This window comes from Protopterus annectens, chromosome 4.part0 (assembly GCF_019279795.1).
Source record: "Protopterus annectens isolate FY-2018-M chromosome 4.part0, PAN1.0, whole genome shotgun sequence".
In the NCBI taxonomy this organism is placed as follows: Eukaryota; Metazoa; Chordata; order Ceratodontiformes; family Protopteridae; genus Protopterus; species Protopterus annectens.
Window position 1 is genome coordinate 757218050 of NC_056733.1, and position 16486 is coordinate 757234535.

The window sequence follows — 16486 nt, forward strand, 5'->3', positions numbered from 1 at the left end:
TTTTATATATATATATATATATATATATATATATATATATATATATATATATATATGCATGTGTGTGTGTGTGTGTATATATATATATATATATATATATATATATATATATATATGCATGTGTGTGTGTGTATATATATATATATATATATATATATATATATATATATATAGATATACACACACATACACGTGTGTGTGTATATACTAACCAAAGAAATCAATTATAACATTGCCATACCTCAAAAACATTAAAACTACTCCCACATGTGGTGATCTTTGATCAGTAATTTATGGATTTGGAAAATATGTCCCTTCCAAAAATTCAACCAACTGCTCTTTAATAAAATATCTTCACAAATATGGTTCTGACAAACTACTCTGCTCCAACAGTATGTGATGTGAAGACCAGTATTTCAGCAAGTAGCATAAACTTGGAGTTTCGTCTTTGAGGTACTTGCATGGCTTCAATATTTGTACATATTAATATTTTACTGCTATAAAAAGATGCTTCTAGCATAAGCTCAGTGCAACCTGGTTTTCATTAACACATACCTATGTAAGAGCTCAACAGTCAGCAGCCAACAACTTCCACGATGGATTCACACTCAACAGCTTAAACTTAGCTTTCCCAGTGTGAAAACAGAAATTGAGAAAAAGGAGCCAGTGAATTTTGCCTGTTTGGGTAAAATGTATAAAGGACTGAAGTGGGGAATCAAGAAAAAATCACAAATGAAAAATATTTATGGAAGACTAAATTATGCCAACTTTAGAGGAAGATGAGGCTCCACAACTAATTAAGACAGGAAGAGATGAGATAAAACCCATGATAATAAATCTTCAAGGAAGTCTCCACAAACTGATGTTACTCTGGGCATTTTGTTTAATACTAATTTAAAGGAAGGGGGAAAGCACCAGCATCTTGAAATAAAGCCGTTGGGGCTGTCATACACAGAGAGGGTAAAGACCCATCAGAACCAGCGTCAGGACAGGCCCATTTCAATTTTAAACCATAATTATTAAGTGTTTATGACTATATTAGCTAAAAGAATCGCAAATGTGTTGCCTGCACTGATAGATATGGATCAATATGGTTTTGTGGAGGGGATGCAAACATCTGACAACATTAATAAAACAAAAATGATCCAGAGGGAAACAGAATCTAATATGTTACCACAGCTGTTAGCGGGCAAAGGAAATGAGAGACTCAACATTTATAGGATATAAATGGGATGATAATCAAGAAAAGTTGGCTTTATTTGCAGAAGATATTATTCTGTACCTAATAAATCTAGAAAAGGACACCTTGGTGTTGTGGAACATTCTGAGACAGTTGCAAGTCATTTTGGGATCTAAAATGAATAAAGATAAAACAAAGGCTATAGATGTAAATGATGAACCTACACACAAACTGGTTCAGCAACACCCATATTTACGGGGACATAAGATGAAGAATTTAGGAGTACGGATTAAGAAGGCTTCTGTTATGCAGCCAAGGATATGTGGAAAGAGACCAAAGAAAAGATAATACAAAAAGTGGAAGTTCTTATTTATGGATATAAATAGCAAGATACAAGCACAATTAAAATGTTTTTAGTTCCTTTAATTTTCTATACTGGTCAGGTATAGTTTTCTCAACCAGAGTAGAAACTGTGGATAATAAGGAGTTGAAGGAATTTATCTGGGAGGGAAAGAGGCCAAGAGTTAAGTGGGACAAGTTGATCCTCCCAATAGGGCAAGGTGGTTTAGGATATATGATTTTAAGGGATATTTTAGAGCTATAAACTTTAAGGCTTGTATCACAGGCAGAAAGTTATAATTCAATGTGGAAAGTGAGAAAGGAGGAAAATTCAAGAAATAAGGAGACTGAGAGTTTGGAAGCAATTCTTAAGGGAGAATAATAAAATGTTATACCCATATGGCTGCAGAAAGTATTTTCAGAACTAAGCCAACACGGAATGGAAAAAGGAGATTTTTGCCAACATGGATAACTGCAAGTAGGGGTACAGAAAATATGCATGAGGAGGCTAGAATTTACTGGATAAAACAGGCACTGGGACCAAATAACTGAAGTGGAAAGGTAACAGAGTGGGATGAGGCCAAAAAATTTGGACTACAGGTTACAGACTTTTTTCCCTACCAGGGACTGATAGAGTATAGGCAAAGAAAAAGGAATACGGGAGTCGTAAGTGAAAGACCTGCTCTGGTAGAGTTTTTAATCAAATCTAGAACAAAAGTTGCTGTTAAAAAGGAATAACTAGTAGGTCACATAAAATATTGCATGGTAACTACAGAATCAATCAGAAGAGGTTGGAAAAAATTGTGAAATAATACTGGAAAAGCAATTTACAATAAACTGAAAACATATGTACAGTTCCCAAGTATGCAGCAATGCCCAAAAGGTTTAGGGTATTTGCTTGGGAAGTGTTGCATAGGTATTTTTATATCCCAAGCAGACTTCAAAGAATTTTTCCTCAGGTAGTCAGCAAGTTTTGGAGGAGTGATGGGGAAGGAGGAGTTAACTGGAAACATGTTTTTGGGAGTGTAATGGGTTGGCAGACACTTAAAAAATTCTCTGCAGAACATGCTTTTGGTAATGTTGGGGAACAAATGGCTTTAACTAAGGAAACCATTGTACTGAGCTGGAACACAAGAGCTGTATGCCTAGGCATAGTGAGGCCTTATTAAGATTACTGTACAAAACATCAACGTATCTTAGCAATTTTTGTGATTTTAAAATACACCTAATGTTAATGGTGTCAGTCAAGACTGGTACCTCATCTGCCATTTAACCTCACAGCACTCAAGAATATTGTTTAAATCATCAGGGACTAGACAACTATTAATATAATCTATAACAAAAAAATAATTTTTTTTAAGTTTTTACATATCACAGCATGCTTAGCTAACAAAATCTTACTGTCACTGCTTTTAATGGCTAAAGCATGTTCATATGCTCGCTGCAATAGTCTAATGGCTTTACCCATAAAGACGCTTTTGCAGAAGCAACATGTATCCGATTATACTAATCCCTGTGATTAATTCTTTCCTAGGTTTCAAATCTGTGGAGAAACATGCACTAATGAATCTATAACACTTGTGTTAATTACAAGGATATGTGCCAAATGGACCATTACGAATGGTCGCATTTGAAGAAAGATTTAATCACATTTTATTTATTTATTTATTTTATTTTACATTTGTTGACTGGGATAGTCCGACTGGATGCATGTCCATTTTCAGCGGAGGCCTGGGGAGAAAAGCTCTAAGGGTAAGCAGATACAGCATTACATAATACCAGCATTACATATTACAAACAGACTATTTACAGAGATTACATAAGTAAGCAAGTTAAACAAGTTCCACAGGTTACAGTTAATCCTGAGCGCAAGTCAGGATTAAATTAAATTACACAGTAAACTGGTTAGTAGATTTTTACACATTCTAGAGAGAGTTAGTCAGGCTTGATTCATTGACATAGCCAGTTAAGTGACAAATGTTGCTTGAGTCTAGTTTTAAATTGACCTAAGGTGGAAAAGTAAGGTAATATCAGCTGGAAGAGAGTTCCAGTATCTACTTACAGAGTTTGCAAAGAGAGAATCACCGGCTGTGTTATTAATTTTGCTAGTCTGAATTAGTAGTTTGTTAGAGGATCGAAGTGATCTAGGATTGCTATAGAGGGTGATAATATTTTTAAGTGCAGGAGTATTGTCCGGATTATAGAGGATTTTATAGGCCATAATCAGTTGGTTGTACTGGATTAGGCTGGGTAGTTCAAGCCACCCAAGATGATTTAGATTGATGCAATGATGTGACCTAGTGGCAAACCTGGCAATGTGGTTGTAGCAAATTAAGAGTTTAAGGACAGTCTTGTTTAAATTCGAGAGTAGAGGGGATGCATACAGAAGGGTTGAAAGAAGGTGAGAGCGAGCTATGGCAATTTTAGCTGGAGGGGTTAGGAAGGCTTTTATTCTGTAAAGTGACTCTAGTTTTTTATTGATGGTTTTGATAGTTCGGTTAACATGTAACATAACATAACACATAAGCAATTTCATAATATTTACACTCATACGTAAATTTTGGATCTAGACCAACATCTTCAACTAAATCTTCGGTCCCTTTTATAATTATCTAGTTATCAACCACTATACTTCTAATACCCTCCATATCAACACAGATTGAAGAAAAGCTTTGGCACACATACCAACTTTAGTTAACTCATCTCGTTTTGTTATTATTAGTGTAATGTAACAAAACTGGGTGAAATTTAACTAACCTTTTTTTTTTTATCTATTTCATCAATAATGTTTTCTAACCTGTGACTAAAATAACCTCTGTGCAAATACAATTGTTTCAGACAATACCTCTTCTTTGAAAATCCTACCATCACCGATGAGTCTACTTATCCCAATGAACTATCCTCTGATAATGTTCCACTTAATGTGGTGTGGATGTGCACTACTAAAATTTAGATAATTGATCACAAAAGTATAGTCATGATAAATGTTACTGGAGAATCAATGATTAACTACATCTAACGTTAACCTGATGTCCAAAAATGGATACTTGAACTGATGTCACCTACTGTAAATTAAAAGAAAAAAAATAACTAAATTGCCACTAAAAAAAAAAAAAAGTTCTTTAGTACCATTCCACAAAAATAACAAATCATCTATGTATCTTTTATAGAATGTCACATACTTAAAAGATTCGGGTTTAAGCATATACTACTGTTCCCATCAATGCATGACCAGATTAGCAAAACGTGGGTACCATACCAGCACTCGTTGACTCATTTCACTTGTAGATACATTTTGTCTGGAAACAAAAAAAATATTACACAGAACTAATTCTAACAATAAACAAATAGGAGCAATCTTTAAACAAGCTCAAACAATTTCTAACAAATTCTACACTTGTATTTTGTTCTATGGATGTGTATAAAAAAAAAAACTGCCATCAACTGTACAAAAATATCTCACTTTCAGAAAAAGTTCATTGTTACTTCTAAATTAAGACAAATCCATGAATCCGTTAAGTATAACTGAGATTTTTGTGCAATGGGATTTATCAAATGATCCAAACATATGGCTTTCATTTTGGTTTTACTAGAACTGCACAGCACTATCTAAACAGCAGACTGTTCACATCTTTGTGAATCTTCATTATATCTAATAATTTGCTCAAATGTGCTCTATTGTTCAAAAGGAAACTGTACAATGACACCAATATAACTGATTTAATAAATCAAAAAGACAATCTATGAACTTACATTTCTGAAATACAAAAAACATGGTGTCAGACGTATACAATTTTTTTAATTTGATAATTGTATAAACATAACCACATTGTACCTAATGTATCTATAATATTACCCTTTATCAGCTTTCATCACTTTTACTGCATTTCCCTGCAACTCATGCAATCGCATCTCTAGCAGCCTTTGATACATTGAAATAAGGTTTAGATGGTTTGTCTGATAAATGTCTGAAATCACTTTTGTATAAAATCAGAAAAAAACATCAAGTGTAGAATTTAAACTTTGGTTGACATACTGCTGCCATTTTTTTTTTTTTTTAATATTTAACAAACCTCTTAACTCGCATTGTAAACATCCTTAGAATCCCTAAACAAATATGACAAATTTAATTTTCCTGTATACAACTTTAAATTTGAAATCAACTGAACTGTATTTGCATGTGTAAATGGTATAAAAAAGAAAAATAAGTTATGTCTTACCATAAAGTTCCATCTAAGTTGCTGATCTTCAAGTCATCACTGATGGGTTCGGTTCTGAGCCCTCGGAACCGAGTCAGCATTATACCAAGCTTGTGCGCACCAAAAACTCTTGAGCTAAGCTGCTACCCACAATGCCCTTCACTCAGTTACCTCAGATCGAGTTTGCATGCAACATATAGAAGAACCAGAAAGTCAGAGGCCATCTCTGTGCAGAAACACCACAAGACCCAGAAGATTCGCCAGGAGCCTTTGGTGGGGGTCGGTGGGAGGGTGTGATGACTGGAAGATCAACAACTCAGATGGAACGTTATGGTAAGACAATTTCTTTATCTGAAGTTGTTAACCTTCTTCCTATTCATCACTGATGGGACAGAATCCCAAGCTACTTGGAGAACCTGCGTGGCCCTTATGGAAGAATATTCCTGAGAACCATTGAACCAAAAGGCTGCACTTCCCCTGGATATCAGATCCAATTTGTAATTCTTGATAAAGGTATGGGGTTTAGCCCAAATTGCAGCTGCACAGATGTCATCCATGGAGGCCCTAGAGTGGAAAACAACAGATGCTGCAATAGCTATAGTTGAGTGAGCTTTGATTTGACCAGGCTTAGATTCATTCGTAAGCGAATATGAAAAGATAATGCAATCTCTGAGCCATTTTGCAAGGTAACTTTTGATACTGCACCTCCCATTCTAGGGCCAGCAAAGGAGACGAAAAGTTGGACCGACTTGTGAAAGGACTTAGTTCTGTCCAGGTAGAAATGTAATTGTCTAGGAACATCCAATGAATGTAGGCAGTATTCTCCCTTGTTTGAATAATTTGGAAAGCATACTGGGAGCTCAATGGATTGATTAAAAGAAAAGTCGGAAACCACCTTGGGAAGAAAGGATGGGTTAGTACGAAGTGATACTCTGTCCTTATGGAAGATCAGATAAGGGTTCTTGATACATAAGGCTTGCAACTCAAGATATTCATCTGGCTGAAGTGACCGCCACCAGAAATAAGGATTTCCAAGACAGGAATTTTAGATCACATGTAGATGCAGGCTCAAAGGGGGGTAGAAAGACAGACTGGAGGACCCGGGAGAGATTCCATGTCTCCACCGGCTGTCTGATGGGAGGTCTATTGTGGAATATTCCCTTGAGGAAGGTCTTGCAAAGTTGGGTGGAAATAAGCGGAACTCCATCTGACCCATTATGGAAGTTGGAAACGGCTGCTAAATGGACTCAAATGGTGAAAGCTGATGCACCATTGTCGAACAGCTCAGCAAGATAATGAAGAATACTAGCTACAGGAGTTGAGAACGGGTCTAGCTTCTGATTATGTGACCAAATAGAGAATCTTTTCCATTTGTCCCTGTAAAGTTTTCTGATGGATGGTTTATGTGAGGCCAGGATAATATCATGGATGGATGAAGAAAGGGTTTCCTGCCTGGCAACTAACGAAAGTGGAGAAACCAAGCCATCAGCTTGAAAGTGAACAGATTCAGGGGAGTCAGCCCTTGTGGGTGAGATATGAGGTCCTGACGAGTGTCTAGGATCCAAGGAGGTTGTAACAGATGAGGTCATTGGAAGGGAAACCACACGTGATGAGGCCAGAACGGGGCAATGAGGATCACATTGCTTCTCAACCGAAAAGCTTTCTTTAGAAAAAAGAGGAATCTGGGGAATTGGAGGATAAGCATAAAGGAGACCCGCAGGCCAATTGTGAATCAAAGCATCTCTCGGTGACTCCCTGAGAGGGAAAGAGGACAAAGTAGCTGCTGCATTTTTGTGTTTGAGGGGGAAGCGAAAAGATCACAGCATGGCTGGCCCCAATGGCTGAAAATTTCTGCCATCACACTCGGAATGACAGACCACTCATGAGGACGGAGGATGCATCTGCTTAGTCTGTCCGCAATCACATTGGAGCTCCCCGGATATGCATTGTGATCAGAAAGCGGTTGGAAGCTATCACCCACTGCCAGATTCTCATGGCTTCACGACATAGGGGGTAGGATTTGGTCCCTCCCTGTTTAAGTACTAGACAACGGACATGTTGTCCGACTGGATAGCAATCGTTCCGGACGGAAGGAGCGGGTGGAAAGCTTGCAACACCAATAGCAATGCTCTTAATTCCAGGACATTAATATGCAAGTTGACCTCTATACAGGACCACGTGCCCTAGACTGACTTTCTCTGGAAGTGCCCCCCCCCCCCAGTCAGGGAAGCGTTGTGGGCACCATGGCACTGGGTTAGTGATCCTGGAAGGGGCAACACTAAAGATTTTCGTTTGTACTCATTCATCAGAGGAGATATTGTTTGCAGATGTTGGTGATGAGGATCTGTGAGCTCAGGGGGTGAAGATTAGATATCCACTGGGACTGAAGAAGCCAATGTAGCAGTCTCATGTGTAATCTGGCTAGGGGAAAAATTGAGATGGCTGCAGCCATAGACCCCAGAGCCTGGAGAACTTCCCTTGCAGGCTCCTTTCTTTGACAGAGTATCACTTGAACTTGTGCCCTTAATCTCTGAAGTCTGTGAGGAGGAAGAGATCAGACTTGATTGAGTGTTGAATACTGCCCCTATAAATTCCAATTGTTGTGAGGGCCCTGACCAAAAGGCACTTGGTGAGGGCGGAGAGGAGCCAATCGTCTAGATACAGAAACATCTGGAATCCCTGAAGTCTCAGATGAGCTGTGACCACTGCTAGGCATTTCATAAACACTCTGAGGCCGTCTAGAGACAGAATGGCAGGGCTCTGAATTGGTAGTGATTGGCTCCCAGCCAGAAGCAAAGGAGACTCCTGGAGCGCTTGTCCATCTTGATGTGGTAATACACATCCCGGAGGTCTAACGAGCACATCCACACACCCTCCCGCAGAAAGGGAAGGATGGATTGAATCATGACCATGCGGAACTTGGTCTGAACTACTGATTTGTTTAGCTGGCTGAGATCCAAAATAGGCCTCCAGTCCTCTGTCTTCTTTGGCACCAAAAAGAATCTTGAGTAGAACCCCGATCTGCACTGGTCTGGGGAGACCTGTTGGATGACTCATTTTTGACATAGGTTTCGTATCTCGCAAGCTCCGGGAAGGGATTTCGGAGGTGTTGTATAAGATATTAGGGGAATGTGATAGCCTCTGTTAATGATTCTCTGCACCCACTAATCATTTGTAATAGAGAGCCAGGCAGCTTGGTGCAGAGAGAAACGCGCCCAGACTGCTTCCAGAGGAAAGCAATCGGGCAGCGCTTCAGGAGTGCTGATATGGTCTTCCTGAGAAGGAATCTCTGGAGTCCTGATTCAGGGGATCCCCTCTGCCCCGAAAGGGGCGTCTTCCATTATTGGAACCCGCTCTGCCTCTGGAGGAGTCCTCATTAAGTGCATCAAAGAAAGGACCTTGAGACTTCTTGTGCCACATTTGCCACTCCACTGGTTCCCGGAGAAGGAATGCTGAGGTTTGGAAAAGCGTAGGCCCACGGCAGACAAGGTCTTCCCATCCTGCTCACACCTGGCTAATGTAATCCTTGACCTTAGCTCTGAACAGAGCTGATGGTCCAATAGGGGCATTTAAAAAGGAAGACTTGGAGTCCGTGAGGTCACAAATGTGTATCCAGGCGTGGCGTCTCATAACTATGCCTGTACCCGCAACTCTAGCTGCTCCTTCAGTTGCGTGGGACAGCAACCTCATGAACGAATTGGATATAGACTCTAGGGTGGCAAGCTGGGAAGCAACTTTATCACGTGCCTCATCCAAAACTTGACCCGCGAGGGCTCCAGATAGTTCAGTGATGAGATCTCTCTGGAGCCTCGTAAAATGTGCCAAAACATTCAGAGACCTGACTGCAAAGGTCGCTGACACAAAAACCTGTCCACCGCCAAGGAATCTCTATTGGGCAGGTGAATAGCAGGACTTTCCTCCGAAAGGTCCTTTTTGGTGGCTGCCACTTCCACGACCATAGCGTCTACTGGCAAACCTCTAGACCAATGGGGTTAATACTCTGGAGGGGAGAGTATTTTATCTGATCTCCTGGGGATGGTCTCTATGGTGTCAGGGTTGTTCCACAGCCCGCTGCACGATGAGCTTGACCAATTCATCGGTGGGGGGGTCACCTAAGAAGTAGAGGAGCGAGAGTGGAAGGCCTGCAGGAATACGGACTCCTCTGAGGAAGGATTGGTGGGCTTCCAGTCACCCCCTCGGTTTCAAGATTTCCAGGATGTCTCCAAATGAGACATCGTCAGGGGGCAACCATGGGGATCCTTCCCCATCATCGTAGTCCGTATCTTCCGTGAGGGACTCCTCTGGGGAGTCCATGTGTTTCCTCTTACACACCTGTTTCTGAAGGGGTTCTTCGGTGGGAGCATCCGAAGTGGACTCGGAAAGGGAAATACCCTGAACAGTGGTTTCCTGGGCCTTGTGCTCTCAGAGTTCCAGGAGGGTGGCCTTTGACAGCTGCAGCTCAGCAGGAACTGGTGGGATGACCGACGTAAGAGGATTGCTGGAAGCAAGCACCCTCTCCATCACCCAGAAAGTAGGCCCGCCTGAAGAGGAATGGGAGCCCGGAACCGAAGAAGACAATTTCGGAACCAGGGTTACACCCTGCTCCACAAGGTCCTCCCCCGGGGACGGAGCCTCAAGCAAACTCGGAGCGGGAGTCATCCTCTGACCCGAAGATGGAATCGGCAACACAGCCAGAACTGTGGCTAGAACCGAGGGTTCCACCCCCCCCTCCCAAGCATGAGATTAAGGAAGGGTGGGGTCCAACAGAACCGACACCCAAAGGGACCGCGGAGCCTCAGACACTGTTGTCGGCGCCAAGGGAAGGGGTCCTCTCATAGACGGGTGTATGAGCCTCGAAACCGAGGGATCCATGGGAGGAGAGTATGTAGGGGTCGCTGGTGTAATAGACGCAAAGCCCAGAGTGGGATGGGGTCTAGGAAAATTTGTAATTCCCCTGGCGGTCAGCAGCTATCAAAAAGGCGCACCACATCTAATTCTGAAAGGCTCCTGGTGGACCTTACCGATGCCCCTGAGGGGGAATCAGGCCGGTCCAAAAAGGGACTGAAGGCTTGTCCGGGCAAAACGATCTGCAGACAGAGTACTGGGTTCGTGGTGTGTCACAGAACAGCACCAATTCCATTTTGGAAACCGGCAACAAAGGAATGATCGGAGCCGAGAATGGGCTCGGAGCTGAGGTCAATAACAGCTCTGAAGTTGTCAGAACCGACTTCGGGATGGAGACGGGGGACGTCCGTGCCAAGATGGAGGCAGACAAACTGGTCGGAACTGAGGTTGTAGCTGGCACCGTAGTCGGAGCTGAGGCAAGTGCCGACGAGGTGACCTCGGTATGAATCACTGGAGCCAAACTCGGAGCCGTGGTGGTCGGAACCGAGGAGGCAGTATGGTGCTCAGTGGATCTCTTATGGGCCTTGTGCTTATGGCTTTTGCACCTATCACCAGCCGGTGAAGAGGGGTCTGAGTGAGGACGTTTCTTGTCCACAGAAGGAGGGAATGAGACCTACAACACAGAAATCTACTCCGAAAAAGGCGATCCCTTAAGGATCAATTTATTTTGCTGCTCATTCAGCGTCCACTGACTCAAGCTGGCACAAATATCACATAGAGGTTTCGCCAATAAATGCAGAAGCCCCAAACAATGCACACACTCTTCATGCAGGTCACTATTTGGGAGTTTACCACTGCAAGAGCAGCAGTGTTTAAACCTCATAGTCCCTTTCTTCTCAGACATAATGGGAAACACTCGCACACACAAAAATAGTAGAAAGTGAAGAAAAGAAGGAAAGAGGGAAATACTAGCAATGGTATTGGAATACCCAAGGGTAGAAGGGCCAATACCAACAATGGTACAAAAGGAAATACCTGTGGGTAGAGCTGAGTGCAAAAAAGATACAAGAAATTAACAAACTAACAGGAAAAAATCCACAAAAACTTACAAAATTTAGAAAAATATAACACTTAGCTGGAGAGCTTGGCGAAACGCTGCTAAATGGCTATGCGGCAAATGAGATCTGGGGTAATTGAGTGAAGGACATTGTGGGTAGCAGCTTAGCTCGAGAGGTTTTGGTGCACGCAAGTTTGGTATAAAGTTGACTCGGTTCCGAGGGCTCACCAAACCCATCAGTGATGAATAGGAAGAAGATTATCAACTTCAGATTCCTTTATTTAGGACTTTAAAATGTTTTTCGGATAACTCAAAAGTGCTTAAATTAAATACAGGTCAGGCAAGCTAACAGTGACTTAACGTCTACCCCGATCTTTCCCTCTCAATCTCTCTCTCCTTGATGGAGTCGGTTCTCAAGGGAAAGACTGGGTAAAAAATCTTGAAGATGAATTGCCCAGTAAATCAATAACTACTGTCTTAAACTCACTGGACATTGTTGCTTCGGCTGATGCAGGAGTGGAAACTGCCCTACTCACCCCAGCATGGCAAAGAGAAAAAATTATCTCCAGTAAACAAATGTTCATCAACTAGATTTCCAATTTTATTCTTATAAGCTTCTCTAGTAAGAGTACCACTAAAATTGTTATATGGTTTGACAGAGTGTGGATATGCACCTTTATTTTTATATGCTTCAGCTCCTCTATCTAATTTCCTTTATAATTGATGCTGATTATGGCAACATGTCTATCAAGTTTGGCTGAAATACTATCGTAAATCAATTCAGTTTAAAAAAAACATGTTTTATTTTTATGTAATTATCTAACTGCTTAATTTGATTAATTAAACTGCAAATTTTCAAATTATCATGTTTAATAAGCTTTCTGAGAGAAGCCAAAGCTATGTTGTTATATAACTTAACTAGGTGACCATAAATCTTATCTTCCATTGTGATAAGTTATTTGCTGCCAAAAAAAGCAATTACTAAAAATGAAAATCAAAACCTAAACCAACTGTATCTTATGTATTGCAAATTGTAAAAGAGGGAAAAGTGGAAGATGGATCTTAAGAAAAGAGCAAATTACATGAAGTAAATGGAATTTGATGGAACGATACATGCAGAATAATGTCCTGGAGGAGTGAGGTTTATGGGAAAGCAGGAAATGAACGATTTATGTAATGTTAGACTGAAAGTTGTTTTAGAAGAAAGAAAATATATGTTATATGGTATAATGTGTGTAAATGGAAAAAATGTTAATATGGTTTGTTTTCTTTTCTACTAAAGTTTGTGCATCTATGTCTTAAGTGATAATTTAATACAGGTGTTAAAGACAACAACCTACTAATGTAGCTGAGAATTATCCAGCTATGCTGCCAATGACCACCAATGACCCAGTTTGATAAGTGGGTCTGTCACAGATGGCCAAAAATGATCAACCAATGCCCAGCTCTCTCAGCCTAAGGGGAGGGCCCAGCCACTGCAATACTGCATCCGGATGACAAATTGGCATATTAAATGGAAGAGGAGAACGCAGACACTAACAGGTATGTGTCCATTACTGCAGTGGTGGTGCTGCGGTAGCATTGTCGCCTCACAGTAGGATGTTGTCCTGTTTGATTCTCAGCTAGAGCGTCTTCTGTGTGGAGACATGCGTGAATGGGCGTACCTTCGTTGAAGGTTGTGCGTCAGGGCTGGCAACTCGGCACGTAAAACTCTACTGTCAATCATTAGCGGACCGGAGTTCTGCTGTGGCGACCCCTAACCAGGAAAAGCCGAAAGACACAACTTCACCAGTATTGACTGATATTTTGAAAGGCATACAATATAGATGCATGCCTACCTGCCTCTGTAAGGTTATCATACATTCATGCACAAGCCCAAAGGAGAATGTTCAATTCCACCAACTATGAATGAGAACGCGTCTGTATCCTGTGTCACTAACACTAACAATTAGTACGTCCTTATGGAGTGAGTGATGAATATGGGCCTTTTAAAAGGATGATGGAGTTGAAAGTTTGCTACATCAGGCAGATTAATACGGCACAGGGAATGGGGAAATAAACTAGTTTAAATAGCTGCAAACTGCTAGTATTTATGCAATCCAAGAACTTGGACTATACACAATAGCTATTGACAGAACAAAATAAATGCATACAAATCAAAGATGTACCTCATCCTCCAGCTCCAAAACCTTCTCTCGATACTCTTCCAGCTCCTGACTTGTGAGTGAAATGATTTCTTGCAGCTCCTTCTCCAGCATGGCCTTACTGTGGGAGACCACCTTCAACTCTGACTCCAATGTCCGAAGCCTCTCCTGTAAATTAATATAACAGTTATGCAAGAGGGAAAAAAAAGCATATTCTGGTACAAAAATGAAAATCTACTGTTGAAAGTAGAAATCCTACAGTCTAATAATGATACTTTCCTGTTTATGGGGTAAAAAGTAACTTATAAAGGAAACCATTTTCTTTACCTGTTTAGCAGCATAGTGGGTCAGATTACATGCTACATATGCATCTCACACCTTGAATGAACCATATACTAACACGATTGCTTAGTACAAAAAAATACTGAAAGTCCACTCATTTACTTTCATCTTCTCTAGCAAGAGAAAGTACAGTTGTGCAAGTAAACTTACCATAACAGTAGATGTCTGAATGATCTCTGCTGCAGTAGCCCAAGCTATATGGGTTATATCCTGCCAAGGATGTAGCAGCTAGCCAGCTTCCAAAGCTTCAGGGCACCTTCCATGTGTCCAAACTGTCAGGCAGCTCAAGCTGAGCTGACTAGAAGACAAGTTTGGATGCCATGCCCTTCACAGCTTTCCTACCAACAAAGAGGGAGGCTGAGCTCTGAACGGACAATGTTAAGAAGAAAACAATATAAATAAGGGTTGGGTGGGCATAATGGTTAAGGTGTTTACCTCACAGACACAAGGTACAGAGTCTGATTTTCACCTTTGAGGGGAAACTGGCTAGGCTTAAAATAGCCCCCCCCCCCCCAAGGGCAGCTAGCATAGTACTTGCCTATGAACCTATAATATAACCACACCCTGGAATAAACATGCCAAAAAACAATGGGGGGTGTAGAGAGGGAGTGGCTACTGCAGCAGTGATCATTCAAACATCTACTGCAATGTTAAGTTTACTTACACAACTGTACTATGTTCACCATATTGACCACCGCTGCAGTAGCCTTAGCTACACAAATAGATTACCTTAGCTTACTGCATTTGGGAGGTGGAAGAAGCAATCCAAGGGACCCTGGAGAATGGTTCTTGCAAAGTCTGATCTAGACCTAGAGTAGAAATCAGGCTTACAGTGCTTTGTAAAAGTATGTACAGACGACCAAGTTGCAGCTTCTAGAATACTTATAGAATCCAACCTTTTCCAGAAACTCACAGATGAAGCCAAGACCTGGGTAGAGTGGGCCTTGACCCTGTCTGGAATAGTTTTGTTTGGGGAGTATAATAAAAGGTAACAGTCTGTTTTAACACAGGTTTCTCCTCCTCACCTTCACCAGAGATTAACAATTGATCCGAAGATCTGAAAGATTTCGTTCTGTCAAGATAATGCCGTTGTTCTCAGTTTGGCTTAAAGTAAGCTCAGATAAAACTTTATGCATAAAAGAAGGATTAGTTCTCAAAGAAATCCTGTCCCTGTGGAAAATGAGATAGGGTTGACTCACCATAAGAATTTGCAGCTCAGATATCCTTCTTGCAGAGGTCAGAGCAATCAGTAAAACTGTTTTCCAAGTTAAGAACATCAACTCAGCCAAATTATCTGGCTCAAATGGAGCAAGTGTTAGCTTCTCTAACATAAAATTAATATCACAAGGAGGGGCCATTTTTTTGGTGGCCTCCTATGCAAAACCCCTTTCAAAGACATTCTGAAATAAGAATGCATTGAAAGACGAGGATCTATGGGTAGACATGCTGAAATCACCAATAAATGAACCTTGACAGAAAAGTAGGAAGGGATATAGGATAGTAACTCTCACAAATGTTGTAAAACAAGAGAACAAACAGCCTCAAATGGGTGCTGGTTATGTTGTTGGCACCAAGCAGAAAATATTTTCTATTTGCTAATATATGATTTTACAGTAGCAGGCTTTCTTGCCTCTGTTAATACCTGTTAACATACTTAGGTGTCTAAAAGGAATTAAGACCCTAACATCCAGGTAGTCAGGTGAAGCTGATACATATCAGTGCTTATCAAGCAACACTGCTCTTGTGTGAGAAGATTCAGTCTGTGAGGAAGCTTGTAGTAATTGCCCCTGGCCATTTACAAAACAAGGGAGAAAATACAGTTGTGTCCCACTTAGCATACCTGTGGATGTTCGATTAAATCAATGTTGCAGTACTGATTAATGGGTCTTCCCGCCATGCAGAAGCCTGCGGGTCTTTGCATCATCCCTAGCTTAAGGATGCCCAAGGGCCGATGTCTGGATATCATGGTATAAAGAAGGACATCCATATGCACCATCTACAGGTCTTCCAAGCAGTCAGCAAGCAATTTGATGCTAAGCACATGACCTCAGATGTCTAAATTTGAGTGAGAAAAAGGACAATCATAGCAGGCAGAGAGAGGACAATGGGGATAAGAGAACTATCTACAGTGAATTCCTCTACTGCTTGCACCAAGCAAAGGGGAGAAAACAGGTCAGCAAATAGAAGGGGGGTTTGAGGGTGGGAGTAAGTACTGCAACACTGATCTATTTGAGCATCTACAATTATGGTAAGTGGGACACAGCTGTACTATGTTCTTCGCAGTCAATGTTGCAGTACTGACTCTTGGGAGGACTCCCAAAGTCATCTGTTGTGTGCTAGGTCATTTGCAAAACCCTAGGAAAAAAGGCTTTGCAGGATG

General features: G+C 41.1%; 1 protein-coding gene across 2 annotated transcripts in view; it reads right to left on the bottom strand.

Annotated features, from left to right (window-relative positions):
* The window catches only part of GOLGA3 (golgin A3), a 1508539-nt gene that overhangs the window by 390926 nt on the left and 1101127 nt on the right, over positions 1 to 16486 (bottom strand). For both annotated transcript variants that reach the window (XM_044068715.1, XM_044068714.1), the window contains exon 16: positions 13789 to 13932. In XM_044068715.1, coding sequence (XP_043924650.1) covers positions 13789 to 13932 — 144 coding nt within the window. The remainder of the gene's footprint in view (positions 1 to 13788; positions 13933 to 16486) is intronic.